We start from the raw sequence: 17,154 nt of genomic DNA, 5'->3' as shown, positions 1-17,154 counted from the left end.
CACCATAATCAAGCTATCAAAAGTTTGTAATTTTACTTTTTTTTTTTTTTCCGGTATGCGGGCCTCTCACTGTTGCGACCTCTCCCGTTGCGGAGCACAGGCTCCGGACGCGTAGGCTCAGCAGCCATGGCTCACGGGCCCAGCCGCTCCGCGACATGTGGGATCTTCCCGGACCAGGGCACAAACCCGTGTCCCCTGCATCGGCAGGTGGACTCTCAACCACTGCGCCACCAGGGAAGCCCTGTAATCTTACTTTAAGTGCAAATATTTTTCATTATCAATTCACAATAAGGCAGTAGTGACATAGAATATGCATTCTCAAGAATTGGAGGGATCAAGAATCAGAGGGAAAAGATGCTAAAAGAAAAGAAAATATGAAGAAAAACAAAATGACACAAACCTACCCTCCTTATCAGTTTTGCAAATTTACATGTAAGAATTATAGTCCACTTCAATTCTATACCTGTCTTTCAGGAACCCTGAGGGAAAGCAATGAAAGTATATTGCATATGTAAAATTACAAATGGCAGTGATATTTTATTTTTTAGATAAGTGGCTACCACTATATAAATTGTCCCGAATCAGTAAGAAGTGTCTTCTCTATCTATCGTACTTAGACACCAAACAAAGATGAATCCATTTTTGTCCAGGGAAGTAGGCAGATGAAAAATTTTCAGATCAGGTTGAGTCAAACAGACACTTTAACATTATCACCAGAAGATAAAGTCTTGACAAATCAAACAAAAATATTATGTGTCCTTTTTCTTGAGCATAAGTAAGGAAAACTCATTCCTAAAATGAACGGACTTCTCCAAAGCTCTCTAATGGATTGAGAACAACACAAACAGTGATATAGTTCAGAGAATTTAAAAGCAGGACTGTTTTTGCTAAGATTGCTGGGTATCCAAGCTTTAAGTCAATAGACATTGTGCTGCTGTAAAGCATCCCTAGGATTTCTGAATATTCTATAAATGCCTGAAACTGTCTTGTGTTGACATATGGATCTTGGATTTTTGCCAGAGGAAGATGAAACCCTAATTCTGATAATCTCAGCAAAGAAAGCATCTTTAAATACTTTAACTCTTTCATGATATTCCTAACAACTTTAAGACAACATTGACTGATACAGAATAAGATGAGCAAATGGAAAGACAAGCATTCTCATACAGAAACACTTGTCATTATTAAAGATGTTGATTTTCCCTAAGATAATGAATAAATTTAATCTTATTTCAATAAAAATTCCTATAACGTTTCTTTTGGTGTTCTCTCTCCCCCACTCTTCTTTTTCTCAGGTAGATGAACGAATCCTAAAGTTCATATTGAAAAGTAAACACACAAGAATAGACAGTAGTGATTAGAAAAGAACAAATATAGACTATTCAGTAACTGTTATTGGGCTCACTATGTAGCCATTTGGAAAAGAAAAAGTTGGATACATATTTTAAATCTTACACTAGGATAAATTCTAAATGGATCAATATTTTAAATTAAAATTAAAATAATTCCAGAAGAAAACATGGGACAATTCTTTTAACATCTTGAAATGAAATGTAACAATGACTCAAAGCCCAGAAACCATAAAATAAAAGTAAATAAATTTGACCACATAGAAATAAAAAATCCTATACATGACACAAGATAAATGACAGGTGAAAAACAGGAAAATATTTGTAACTCATTCACATGCTTTGGATAAAAGGAAGAAAATTAAGAATGTATATTTGCATTTGCTTATGTATGCACTAAGAAACTCTGGAAGGATCCATTGAAAACTAAGAACAGTAGCTATTTATAGCAGAGGTGGAGCACTGCGTGGATGGAGGAAAAGAATGGGAGAGAAAGTTTTTAACATATAACACTTTATACGTTTCAGCTTTTGAACCAGGCGAACATATTACCTATCTGAAAAGTTAAATTTTAAAAAGTCCTTCCTCTCATATAGCTTACTTTCCAATGCAAAAAGACAAATAATAAACAAATAAATATACACTTGGGATCCTAGTGAGATAACTAAACTCATCAGTACAAGGAACTTACTTAATATACCTCGTTAGTCTTCACAGTGCCTCATAAATAGTGAAGCACATAGTAGTAGCTCAATAAATACTTTTTGAAGAACTATAAAGTTACTTTAAGTCCTATTTGTATGATTACGTTATTGTTCTACTTGCTTTTCAACATAAGGAGCTAGATCATCAACTGAAAATACAACAAACTGTACCTGTTGTAAGTAGTGCTTGGAACGTTTATCTTCAGGTCTTCTGCAATATTTCTCATCACCCTCTGATAACCAGACATTCCTGAGTCTTTGATGTAATTAGGGTTGTTTCTCATTAAGTATTCCCCCAAATGGTTAATTGGATCAAACTTGGTTGGAATATCAACTTCTGCCAAAAGCTTTTTCTTTTCCACTTGCATTAACATTTTTTCCATTCCAGGAACTAAGGTGGGTAGAAGTTTGTCGAGTAAATACGCACGAGTGTTCAGTGTCATATTTTCAGTATTAAACCACTCTTTGGCCAAATTATCCGTGGGGAGTTTTTCTTCAGCCTTTTTTTCTAGTTCCTTCTTCAGATTTTCCTTATCTATGATTTTCTGCTGCATTGCCTGGGCTCTTGCCTGCACTCTTTCAAAAAGATTTTTCTTCCATGACTGTTCTAGCTTTGAATTTTGTGCAGTTTGATCTAAATTGAAAATCACTTCTGCAGGTTTTCTAAATACAGTATTCTTTGAGATTCTAGAGTCCTCTAGTGAACAAGTAGAGATTTTTGGCTGCTCCAGGTTTAATTCTGAGGGGACAAAAATTGAAATGTAAGAAATATTAGAAGTAGATTTTAATCTATGTTACTTTAGAATATTATTAGAAAATTATTTTACATCCATTTACATGGTATATTCGAACACAGCTAAAAGTAACAGAAAATTAGACAGCAGTGACTTTAACCATAAGGACATTTACTGTTTTCTTAATCAGAAGCCATTCAACAGCTCAGTGTTTTTATTATGTACCTAGCATGTTTCTATTGTTCTTTATTCATTTTTTGTGCTTGTATCTCAGGATCACAAGATAGCTATTGCAGCTCCAGGCATCACTTCTTTTTTTTTTTTTTTTTTTTTTTGGTACTCGGGCCTCTCACTGTTGTGGCTACTCCCATTGCGGAGCACAGGCTCCGGATGCGCAGGCTCAGCGGCCATGGCTCACGGGCCCAGCCGCTCTGCGGCATGTGGGATCTTCCCGGACCGGGGCACGCATCGGCAGGCGGACTCTCAACCACTGCACCACCAGGGAAGCCCAGGCATCACTTCTTTACAGGAGAAAAGGATTGAGAACGAAGGGGCTTTCTCCTCTTGAGGTTCTGTTATATTATTCAAGAAGAGAAGATCCCAGACTCCTCACTCTAAGACTTTCCTTTACATTTCATTGGCCCTAATTAGGTTACATGCCCACCCTAGGCCAATAGCTGGTAAAGATAAAAGGGTTATTGAGAATAGTTTTGATCAATCATAATTTATTCCTTGGTCAGGGTTTAGACCAAATTTGGTCAGGGTTTAGACCAAATTCTCTGATATCAAGTGATTTCCATCTGCTACAAAACTGAAGTTCCATTGGCAGACAAAAGGTGGGAAAATGTCTGCTGAGTAGGCAGTGAAGAGAGACTACCAGACATGTACGTGTATTGGGTTGGCCAAAAAGTTTGTTCGGGGTTTTCCATAAGGTGTTACAGAAGAACCCAAATGAACCTTTTGGCCAACCCAATAAATATATTTCTTCCCACTCTCATATTTCCAACTTCTTTCATGTTGGAGATTTTAGACCAAGATAGTGGACTGAGGTCAGGACCTACATGCCCTCCCTACCAAAATCTCTAGAAATGATAGAAAAGGGTGTGTGTGTGTTTGTGTGTGTGTGTGTGTGTTTTAATATGAACATAAGAATGCTAACAACCAGTAGAAACTAACACAACATTGTAAGGCAACTATACTCCAGTAAAAATTAATTTTAAAAAAAGGACTTTTCTGGTGGGCAAAGACTCCAGTGGGTAAGACTCCACGCTCCCAATGCAAGGGGCCTGGGTTTGATTCCTGGTGGGGGAACTAGATCCCACATGCATGCCACAACTAAGAGTCCTCATGTCACAACGAAGATCCTTGCATGCCACAACTAAGGTGGCACAGCCAAAAAAAAAAAAAAAAAAAGAATGCTAACAATCAATTATGAAGAGGGCCTTCAGAAACTTTGAGGGTCTCTGAAAAATATAAGGTAGATGGGATTAGATTGATTAAAGAAACTATAAGACTAAAAAGATCCAGAAGATGACTGTGAAATTTGGGAGCAGCTCTGGGCCACCTTAAGTTTAAAGGGTGTAGATACAGATAGCAGGGGAATGACTGACCTTTTTGTCTATCTTCATCCCCATTTGAGCTAATCATCGGGCACCAGAGGCATTCACCCTTGAAATGGGACAAGGGGATTCGGGCAAGAGAGGCAGAATAATGCCTCCACACACAGAGAAAATGAATTGCTGACAGACTTCACTGTCTGCATATCTTACCCCTCCTCCACAATCTGCATATCTTACCCCTCCTCCACAATCACTGGCAGCAGGCTACAGAAAACAGAAACGTCATCCAGAGAAAAGCAAACAGGGATTCCCAAATGCAAATGTAAACAGACACATAAGGATCACCAAATATTTAACGAAAACCAACTCCATGACTAAACAAATGCAATGATTAATACTATCCAAGGAAGCACCACTAATAGAACAAATATAAGGAGTTCTAAAAGAGCTGTAATTAATATCCTCAGAGCAATTAGAGGAAATTAAAAATATAGTTATATTATTTTTAAAAATTACGAGAGCTTGTAAACCTAGTGCTCACACCTTGGCTTCTTTCTTTTTTTTTTTTTTAATAGGATTGAAATTTTAAATTTATTTATTTATTTATTTTTGGCTGCATTGGGTCTTCGTTGCTGCGTGCAGGCTTTCCCTAGTTGCGGCGAGCAGGGGCTGCTCTTCGTTGCGGTGCACAGGCTTCTCATTGCGATGGCTTCTCTTGTTGTGTAGCATGGGCTCTAAAGTGCAGGCTCAGTAGTTGTGGCGTGCAGGCTTAGCTGCTCCGCGGCATGTGGGATCTTCCCAGACCAGGGCTCGAACCCGTGTCCCCTTCACTGGCAGGCAGATTCTTAACCACTGTGCCACCAGGGAAGTCCCCAGACCTTGGTTTCTAATATCATTCTCCAATTAAAAAAAATCAGGACTCGTTGAAAAAATGGCTGATTCTAGGACTGGGGCAAGAAATATTCAAGATGAGCCTGGAGCAGAAATATACCCATAAATATATGACCAATTGACTTTTGCCAAGGGTGCCAAGATCATTCAATGGGGAAAAAATTATCTCTTCAGCAAATGGTGCTGTAACAAATGGGTATCCATATGTAAAAAAAATGAAGTTGGACCCATACTTCATGCCATAAACAAAAATTAACCAGCTCTAACAGATCTACACTGAGTATTCCACCCAACAACAGTAGAATACACATTCTGCTCAAGTGCACATGGGACATCCTCCAGGAGAGACTATATGTTAGGCCACAAAACAAATCCTAATAGATTTAAAAATATAAATATCATACAAAGTGTCTTCTTTGAAGATACAGGAGAAATCTGTGGGATTAAAAAACACACCTTTAAACAACCAATGGGTTAAAGAAGAAATCACAAGGGAAATTAGAACATACTTAGAGATGAATGAAAATGAAAACACAATATACCAAAACTTATGGGATACAGTGAAAGCAATGCTCAGAGGGAAATTTATAGCTGTTAAGTGACTACATTAAAAGAGATGAAAAATCTCAAATCAATAATCTAAGTTTACACCTCAAGGACTAGAAAAAGAAGAGTAAAATAAACCTAAAACTAACAGAAGGAAGGAAATAATAAAGATTAGAGTGGAGATAAACAAAATAGAGACTATAAAAACATCAGAGAAAATCAATGAAACCAAAAGTTGGTTATTTGGAAAGATCAACATAATTGACAAATTGCTAGACTGGCAAAGAGAAAAAGAGTGAAGATACAAAAAAACTAATATAAGAAATGAAAGTGGGAACATTACCACCAATCTCACAGAGATAAAAAGGATAACCTAGAATAAATGGACAAAAAATACACAAAAAATATCTAAACTGACTCAAAAAGAAATAGAAAATCTTAACAGACCCATAACAAGTAAAGAGATTAAATTAGTAATCAAAACCCTCACAACAAAGAAAAGTCCTGGACCAGATGGCTTCACCAGTGAATTTAATCAAACATTTAAAGAATTAAAACCTATCCTTACAACACTCCTCCCCCCAAATTGAAGAGGACATAACAGTTTCTAACTCATTCTATGAGGCCAGCATAGATATGATACCAAAGCCAGATAAGGACACCACATGAAAAGAAAATTTCAGACTACTATTCCTTATGAATATAGATGTAAATCTTCAACAAAATATTAGCAAATCATGAGAATATTCTCCTGTCATCTTCTAAAATTACTTACTGTTTTATCACTCACATTTATATCTACAATACATGTAGAATTTATTTGCATGTGTGGGGTGAGGTAGGACTCAAAAATACATATTTTCCATTTTGGCATCATTATTGAAAACACCTCCTGTTTTCAATACAGGACTTTCAACTGGACTCTATTTCATTGGCTTATTTGTCTATCCTTATGTCAATGTCCTACTGTCCTAATTTCTGTAACCTAATTATAAATGTTGATATTTAGTAATATAAATCCCCCAGCTTTGTTGTTCTTCAAGATTTCCTTGGCTTTTCTAGGTCTTTTGCATTTCTACATAAATTTTAGAATCAAATTATTTTATATACACCCAGACACATATACAGAACCCTGCACAAATTTTTGCTAGAATTACACTGAATCTAGAGGTCAATCGAGGGAGCACTACTTTCTTAACAATATTAAGTCTTCTACTTCATGAATAAGGTATACTTTTTCATTTATTTAGGTCTTCTTTAATTTCTTTTAACAATGTTTTATAGTTTCAATGTACAGGTTTTGTTCATTTTTGGTTAGATTTATTTTGAGATATTTAGTGCTTTTTATGCCATTAAAATTGTATTTTAAAATTTTCATTTTCTAATTGTTTGTTGTTAATATATAATAGAAATATAATTAGGTTCCCAGGACCTAGCTAGTTCAGGCTCTGATCAATAAGCTATCAGATGTTTTTTTCTACAGCCACGATTGCTGAGGTGATTGGAATGAAAAACTTAGTAAGAATCTTAAGGTTTTTTCTGATATGGCCATGGAGATGAAGTAGTTCCAGGTCTTTCAAATATTATCTACTAGTCAATTTGCTTCTCTCCACTGAAAAAATATTAATGTCAAACTGAACCACAATAGGATTAGGGCCACACACTGTTAAAGTTCTTTGCCTCTATTACTTCGTGGATTCAGGAGAAAAGAAGAAATAGATATGTAAATTATTTTGATACTCATTATTTTTTTAAAGATTTTTTTTTTAATGTGGATCACTTTTAAAGTCTTTATTGAATTTGTTACAATACTGCTTCTGTTTTTCGTTTTGGTTTTTTGGCCACGAGGCATTTGGGATCTTAGCTCTGCATTGGAAGGCGAAGTCCTAACCACTGGGCGGCCAGGGAAGTCCCCATACTCACTGTTTTTAACATAACCAGAAAGTAGTTATTGAGCCATGCTTCAATCATTAATAACTCTCAATAAATAGTACTAGTGCAATAAAAGGGTAAGAGACCAGAACCTCCTCAACTTAGAGCAGTGTTTTTATAAATCTTACATATTATGAAATATTTGAGACTTGTAAATATAATGATGATATAAGTAGCCATATATCTACTCTTAGCTTAAGAAAAAAATTACCTGTATATTAAAACCTCTCAAATACCCCTACTTTGATAGAAACACTATTCTGAATTTCATGTTTATCATTTTTCTGCATTTGCATATATTATATATAAGCAATATAATATTGTTCTTGTTTTTAATTTTTATAAAAATTATTTCATATGTGTATTCTGTGACCTTTTAAATACTTAATATTACGTTTATGAAATTCATCTATATTGATAACTGCAGCTCCAGTGTGTTCGTTTTTCACTGCTCCATAATATTTCATTATATGACTGCATTGCAATGTATTTATTCATTCTCATTTTGGGGGAGGCTATCCATAAATATTTTAAAATTCTTTTTATTTATTAAAATTTCTTTCTTAGCTTTATTGAGAGTACTCTGAAGAATACTTTTAAATTCTACCTACAGGTGGAACTTCAAGATGGCGGAAGAGTAAGACGCGGAGATCACCTTCCTCTCCACAAATACATCAGAAATACATCTACATGTGGAACAACTCCTACAGAACCCCTACTGAACGCTGGCAGAAGACCTCAGACCTCCCAAAAGGCAAGAAACTCCCCACGTACCTGGGTAGGGTAAAAGAAAAAAGAAAAAACAGAGACAAAGAATAGGGACGGGACCTGCATGAGTGGGAGGGAGCTGTGAAGGAGGAAAGGTTTCCACACACCAGGAAGCCCCTTCGCGGGTGGAGACTTCTGGTGGCGGAGCGGGGGAGCTTCGGAGCCACAGAGGAGAGCGCAGCAACAGGGGTGTGGAGGGCAAAGCTGAGAGATTCCCGCACAGAGGATCGGTGCCGACCAGCACTCACCAGACCAGAGGCTTGTCTGCTCGCCTGTGGGGATGGATGGGGGCTGGGAGCTGAGGCTCGGGCTTCGGAGCTTAGATCCCAGGGAGAGGACTGGGGTTGGCTGCGTGAACACAGCCTGAAGGGGGTTACTGCGCCACAGCTAGCCGGGAGGGAGTCCGGGAAAAAGTCTGGAGCTGCAGAAGAGACAAGAGACTTTTTATTGCCTCTTTGTTTCCTGGTGCACGAGGAGAGGGGATTAAGAGCGCCGCTTAAAAGAGCTCCAGAGACGGGCGCGAGCCGCGGCTATCAGCGCGGACCCCAGAGACGGGCATGGGACGCTAAGGCTGCTGCTGCAGACACCAAGAAGCCTGTGTGCAAGCACAGGTCACTATCCACACCGTCCCTCCTGAAAGCCTGTGCAGCCCGCCACTGCCAGGGTCCCTTGATCCAGGGACAACTTCCCCGGGAGAACGCACAGTGCGCCTCAGGCTGGTGCAACGTCACGTCGGCCTCTCCCGCCGTAGGCTGGCCCCGCATCTGCACCCCTCCCTCCCCCCAGCCTGAGTGAGCCAGAGTCCCCGAAGCAGCTGCACCTTTAACCCCTTCCTGTCTGAGCGGGAACAGACGGTCTCAGGCGACCTACACACAGAGGTGGGTCCAAATCCAAAGCTGAACCCCGGGAGCTGTGCAAACAAAGAAGAGAAAGGGAAATCTCTCCCAACAGCCTCAGGAGCAGCGGATTAAATCTCCACAATCAACTTGATGTACCCTGCATCTGTGGAGTACCTGAATAGAAAAGGAATCATCCCAAATTGAGGAGGTGGACTTTGGGAGCAATGATATATATATATATATATATTTCCCCTTTTTCGCTTTTTGTGAGTGTGTATGAGTATGCTTCTGTGTGTGATTTTGTCTGTATAGCTTTGCTTTTACCATTTGTCCTAGGGTTCTGTCTGTCCGTTTTTTGTTTTTACTTAAAAATTTTTTTCTTAATAATTATTTTTAAATTTTTATTTTAATAACTTTATTTTATTTTACTTTATTTTATTTTATCTTCTTCTTTCTTTCTTTTTTTTTTTTTTCTCTCTTTTATTCTGAGCCGTGTGGAGGACAGGCTCTTGGTGCTCCAGCCAGGCATCAGGGCTGTGCTACTGAGGTGGGAGAGCCAAGTTCAGGACACTGGTCCACAAGAGACCTCCCAGCTCCACGTAATATAAAACGGCGAAAATCTCCCAGAGATCTCCATCTCAACGCCAAGACCCAGCTCCACTCAACGACCAGCAAGCTACAGTGCAGGACACCCTATGCCAAACAACTAGCAAGACAGGAACACAACCCCACCCATTAGCAGAAAGGCTGCCTAAAATCATAATAAGGCCACAGACACCCCAAAACACACCAACAGATGTGGACCTGCCCACCAGAAAGACAAGATCCGGCCTCATCCACCAGAACACAGGCACTAGTCCCCTCCACCAGGAAGCCTACACAACCCACTGAACCAACCTTAGCCACTGGGGACAGACACCAAAAACAATGGAAACTCCGAACCTGCAGCCTGCAAAAAGGAGACCCCAAACACAGTAAGATAAGCAAAATGAGAAGACAGAGAAACACACAGCGGATGAAGGAGGAAAGCAAAAACCCACCAGACCTAACAAATGGAGAGGAAATAGGCAGTTTACCTGAAAAAGAATTCAGAATAATGATAGTAAAGATGATCCAAAATCTTGGAAATAGAATGGAGAAAATACAAGAAACGTTTAACAAAGACCTAGAAGAACTAAAGAGCAAACTGTAAACAGAGATGAACAACACAATAAATGAAATTAAAAATTCTCTAGAAGGGATCAATAGCAGAATAACTGAGGCAGAAGAACGGATAAGTGACCTGGAAGATAAAATAGTGGAAATAACTACTGCAGAGCAGAATAAAGGAGAAAGAATGAAAAGAACTGAGGACAGTCTCAGAGACCTCTGGGACAACATTAAACGCACCAACATTCGCATTATAGGGGTCCCAGAAGAATAAGGGAAAAAGAAAGGGACTGAGAAAATATTTGAAGAGATTATAGTTGAAAACTTCCCTAATATGGGAAAGGAAATAGTTAAGTCCAGGAAGCACAGAGAGCATACAGGATAAATCCAAGGAGAAACACGCCAAGACACATATTAATCAAACTATCAAAAATTAAATACAAAGAACAAATATTAAAAGCAGCAAGGGAAAAACAACAAGTAACACATAAGGGAATCCCCATGAGGTTAACAGCTGATCTTTCAGCAGAAACTCTGCAAGCCAGAAGGGAGTGACAGGACATATTTAAAGCGATGAAAGAGAAAAACCTACAACCAAGATTACTCTACCCAGCAAGGATCTCATTCAGATTTGATGGAGAAATTAAAAGCTTTTACAGACAAGCAAAAGCTAAGAGAATTCAGCACCATCAAACCAGCTTTACAACAAATGCTAAAGGAAGTTCTCTAGGCAGGAAACACAAGAGAAGGAAAAGACCTACAGTAATAATCCCAAAACAATTAAGAAAATGGTAATAGGAACATACATATCGATAATTACCTTAAATGTAAATGGATTAAATGCTCCCTCCAAAAGACATAGACTGGCTGAATGGATACAAAAACAAGACCCGTATATATGCTGTCTACAAGAGACCCACTTCAGACCTAGGGACACATACAGACTGAAAGTGAGGGGATGAAAAAAGATACTCCATGCAAATGGAAATCAAAAGAAAGCACGCGTAGCAATTCTCATATCAGACAAAATAGACTTTAAAACAAAGACTATTACAAGAGACAAAGAAGGACACTACATCATGATCAAGGGATCAATCCAAGAAGAAGATATAACAATTGTAAATATTTATGCACCCAACATAGGAGCACCTCAATACATAAGGCAAATACTAACAGCCATAAAAGGGGAAATCAACAGTAATACAATTATAGTAGGGGACTTTAACACCCCACTTTCACCAATGGACAGATCATCCAAAATGAAAGTAAATAAGGAAACACAAGCTTTAAATGATACATTAAACAAGATGGACTTAATTGATATTTATAGGATATTCCATCCAAAAACAGCAGAATACACATTCTTCTCAAGTGCTCATGGAACATTCTCCAGGATAGATCATATCTTGGGTCACAAAGCAAGCCTTGGTAAATTTAAGAAAATTGAAATCGCATCAAATATCTTTTCCAACCACAACTCTATGAGACTAGATATCAATTACAGGAAAAAATCTGTAAGAAATACAAACACATGGAGGCTAAACAACACACTACTTAATAACCAAGAGATCACTGAAGAAATCAAAGAGGAAATCAAAAAATACCTAGAAACAAATGACAATGAAAACACAATGACCCAAAACCTATGGGATGCAGCAAAAGCAGTTCTAAGAGGGAAGTTTTATACAAGCCTACCTTAAGAAACAAATAAGAAACTTAAGAAACATCTCAAATAAACAACCTAACCTTACATCTAAAGCAAATAGAGAAAGAAGAACAAAAAAAAAACCCCAAAGTTAGCAGAAGGAAAGAAATCATAAAGATTAGATCAGAAATAAATGAAAAAGAAATGAAGGAAACGATAGCAAAGATCAATAAAACTAAAAGCTGGTTCTTTGAGAAGATAAACAAAATTGATAAACCATTAGCCAGACTTATCAAGAAAAAAAGGGACAAGACTCAAATCAGTAGAATTAGAAATAAAAAAGAAGTAACAACTGACACTGCAGAAATACAAAGGATCATGAGAGATTACTACAAGCAACTCTATGCCAATAAAATGCACAACCTGGAAGAAATAGACAAATTCTTAGAAATGCACAACCTTCCGAGACTGAACCAGGAAGAAATAGAAACTATGAACAGACCAATCACCAGTACTGAAATTGAAACTGTGATCAAAAATCTTCCAACAGACAAAAGCCCAGGACCAGATGGTTTCACAGGCGAATTCTATCAAACATTTAGAGAAGAGTTAACACCCATCCTTCTCAAACTCTTCCAAAATATAGCAGAGGGAGGAACACTCCCAAACTCATTCTACGAGGCCACTATCACCCTGATACCAAAACCAGACAAAGATGTCACAAAGAAAGAAAACCACAGGCCAATATCACTGATGAACATAGATGCAAAAATCCTCAATAAAATACTACCAAACAGAATCCAACAGCACATTAAAAGGATCATACATTATGATCAAGTGGGGTTTATCCCAGGAATGCAAGAATTCTTCAATATACGCAAATCAATCAACATGATACACCATATTAACAGATTGAAGGAGAAAAACCATATGATCATCTCAATAGATGCAGAGAAAGCTTTTGACAAAATTCAACACCCATTTATGATAAAATCCCTCCAGAAAGTAGGCATAGACGGAACTTTCCTCACAAAGGCCATATAGGACAAACCCACAGCCAACATCATCCTCAATGGTGAAAAACTGAAACCATTTCCACTAAGATCAGAAACAAGACAAGGTTGCCCACTCTCACCACCCTTATTCAACATAGTTTTGGAAGTTTTAGCCACAGCAATCAGAGAAGAAAAAGAAATAAAAGGAATCCAAATCGGAAAAGAAGAAGTAAAGCTGTCACTGTTTGCACATGACACGATACTATACATAAAGAATCCTAAAGATGCTACCAGAAAACTACTAGAGCTAATCAATGAATTTGGTAAAGTAGTAGGATACAAAATGAATGCACAGAAATCTCTTGCATTCCTATTCACTAAAGATGAAAAGTCTGAAAGTGAAATTAAGAAAACACTCCCATTTACCACTGCAACAAAAAGAATAAAATATCTAGGAATAAACCTACCTAAGGAGACAAAAGACCTGTATGAAGAAAATTATAAGACACTGAGGAAAGAAATTAAAGATGATACAAATAGATGGAGAGAGATATACCATGTTCTTGGATTGGAAGAATCAACATTGTGAAAATGACTCTACTACCCAAAGCAATCTACAGATTCAATGCAATCTCTATCAAACTACCACTGACATTTTTCACAGAACTAGAACAAAAAATTTCACAATTTGTATGGAAACACAAAAGACCCCGAATAGCCAAGGTAATCTTGAGAAAGAAAAACGGAGCTGGAGGAATCACGCTCCCTGACTTCAGACTATACTACAAAGCTACAGTAATCAAGACAATATGGTACTGGCACAAAAACAGAAATATAGATCAATGGAACAGGATAGAAAGCCCAGAGATAAACCCACACACATATGGTCACCTTATCTTTGATAAAGGAGGCAAGAATATACAGTGGAGAAAAGACAGCCTCTTCAATAAGTGGTGCTGGGAAAACTGGACAGCTACATGTAAAAGAATGAAATTAGAACACTCCCTAACACCCTACACAAAAATAAACTCAAAATGGATTAAAGACCTAAATGTAAGGCCAGACACCATCAAACTCTTAGAGGAAAACATAGGCAGAACACTCTATGACATAAATCACAGCAAGATCCTTTTTGACCCACCTCCTAGAGAAATGGAAATAAAAACAAAAATAAACAAATGGGACCTAATGAAAGGTAAAAGCTTTTGCACAGAAAAGGAAACCATAAACAAGACGAAAAGACAACCCTCAGAATGGGAGGAAATATTTGCAAATGAAGCAACTGACAAAGGATTAATCTCCAAAACATACAAGTAACTCATGCAGCTCAATATCAAAAAAACAAACAACCCAATACAAAAATGGGCAGAAGACCTAAATAGACATTTCTCCAAAGAAGATATACAGATTGCCAACAAACACATGAAAGAACGTTCAACATCATTAATCATTAGAGAAATGCAAATCAAAACTACAATGAAATATCATCTCACACTGGTCAGTATGGCCATCATCAAAAAATCTACAAACAATAAATGCTGGAGAGGGTGTGGAGAAAAGGGAACACTCTTGCACTGTTGGTGGGAATGTAAATTGATACAGCCACTATGGAGAACAGTATGGAGGTTCCTTAACAAACTAAAAATAGAACTACCATATGATCCAGCACTCCCACTACTGGGCATATACCCTGAGGAAACCATAATTCAAAAAGAGTCATGTACCACAATGTTCATTGCAGCTCTATTTACAATAGCCAGGAGATGGAAGCAACCTAAGTGTCCATCAACAGATGAATGGATAAAGAAGATGTGGCACATATATACAGTGGAATATTACTCAGCCATAAAAAGGAACGAAACTGAGTTATTTGTAGTGAGGTGGATGGACCTAGAGACTGTCATACAGAGTGAAGTAAATCAGAAAGAGAAAAACAAATACCATATGCTAACACATATATATGGAATCTAAAAAAAAAAAAAAAAAGAAAGAAAATGGTCAGAAGAACCTAGGGGCAAGATGGGAATAAAGATGCAGACCTACTAGAGAATGGACTTGAGGAAACGGGGACAGGGAAGGTTAAGCTGGGACAAAGTGAGAGAGTGGTATGGACATATATACACTACCAAATGTAAAACAGATAGCTGGTGGGAAGTAGCCACATAGCACAGGGAGATCAGCTCCGTGCTTTGTGACCACCTAGAGAGGTGGGATAGGGAGGGTGGGAGGGAGGGAGATGAAAGAGGGAAGAGATATGGGGACATATGTATAACTGAGTCACTTTGTTATAAAGCAGAAACTGAGACAGCATTGTAAAGCAATTATACTCTAATAAAGATATTAAAAAAAAATTCTACCTACATAGTGTCCATCTTTCTAACCAGGAAAAATATTAAGTGGTTTATTTTTTAAAACACTTGAAAAGCCAACATTTCATTTAAAGAATGTCTTAAGTCCAATATTGGATAGTATTTATGAATATCTCTCCCAAGTTTTGATTTCCTCTTGGCTTATTCATATATGGGGGAAATGAGGAGGGTAGTATAATGCTCTTCGTTACCTCTCAGTTGGATTTGTAAACAAGTTAACCTCTTTTTTTGGGGGGTGGGCGGGTAGTGTTTCCATTCTGTTTTGTCACAATGCTCATTAATATACAATACTTTTACTTCTATTTTAAATAAGTGTGATAGAGACCAATTTTTTTTTAAAGTCTGCAGGTTCTAATGTACTCTCTTTGCTTTTAACCTCTCTAGCATAACCCAAGGCAGATATTCCTCCTCCTGCTTTAAGGGGAGTGCTACAGATTTATAGCAACTTAATATCTAGCCATCTGCATGGCTCATTAGTAAACTCACACATGAACTGGGGCATTGTCTTATCTTTGCTGCAGCCTGCTAGTGCTCGTCTAGTGTGCTTGGCTATTATAGGTTGCTAAGCAATAATCCTCGTGCTTGCATTGTCCCCACCGACATACAGAATGGAAGTAGATGTGTGTTTGGTTACAGCTCTGGTCAAACACTTCTGTCTTAGAGCCATAAAATCAAGAAAAGAAAAGGAGGCACAGCAATAGCAGGGTCAGTAAATCAGAATTCTGAACAAGCCTATCTGTAGCTGTCTTTTGATTGGGTGATCTCTGAATTCATAAATTACAGCACTGCCCCAAGGGAAAATTAAGAGGTTTAATTGAATATAATTTCAAATGGGTACTGGGTTTTTTAGCAGGTCTATGCTTGGACATTCCTAAATCTTTTACAGATAGATAGATTCATTTATATATTCACTCAATAAATAATTATTGATGTCATAGTGCCAGGCACTATGCTAAGCACTGAAATTCTTTTTCAGGATTGTCTTCCTAAACTCTTGCGGAATTAAGAGCCTTTCACATTCTTTCCCAATATGCACACCTTCACCCCTGTATCAATCCACCTTCTAACATACAAAGTCCTATTCAGGCAATATGGGCACAAATGCTTTCAACTAAATAAGTAGGAACACAAAAGAATTCCTTATTCATATTTTGAAAGGTCCAATCTTATAAGTGACTTTTATCATTTCCTGCACTTAGTGCATGGCTCACTGCTGGGCATGGCCTCAGTACAACCCTATTTAAGGACATAAATAGGAATGAATTATAACCCACATTATAATAAGCTTTAACAGACTATTTCTTCACAGAAGGCATATAACATTACAGGGACTGGCTGCTGATTAAACTGGTGAAAATTGACGCAGCAAGGCTACTTAACAGATGTGTGATGTTCCCTTTAAACACAGGTCCTGTTTGAAACTCAGCTGTCTTGGTCTTACCAGAATTTCTTACCATTTGTACATAATGTAGAATAACTACTACGAAAGGAGGAAGAAAAGAAGCACTATTAAACACTATTGTAATTAAAATTCAATAACTATAGGAAAAGGCATTTTCCTACAAAACGTTTTTAAACTTAGGGCTGTGTAATAAGAATAAAGCTGAGCAAATTAATAAAAAAGAAATAAGATTTCTCAAAACACAAGTTAAGCTCATAGCCTAAAAAATACAA

General features: G+C 37.6%; 1 protein-coding gene across 1 annotated transcript in view; it reads right to left on the bottom strand.

The window, feature by feature from the left end:
* Positions 1-17,154, bottom strand: part of EFCAB5 (EF-hand calcium binding domain 5) — a 114,639-nt gene that overhangs the window by 75,950 nt on the left and 21,535 nt on the right. Inside the window, exon 5 of the mRNA XM_060290160.1 lies at positions 2,225-2,792. Coding sequence (XP_060146143.1) covers positions 2,225-2,792 — 568 coding nt within the window. The remainder of the gene's footprint in view (positions 1-2,224; positions 2,793-17,154) is intronic.

Source organism: Globicephala melas, chromosome 20, assembly GCF_963455315.2.
Source record: "Globicephala melas chromosome 20, mGloMel1.2, whole genome shotgun sequence".
NCBI lineage: Eukaryota > Metazoa > Chordata > Mammalia > Artiodactyla > Delphinidae > Globicephala > Globicephala melas.
Note: the sequence above shows the minus strand (reverse complement) of the source record. Positions and strands in the feature narration are given on the sequence as shown.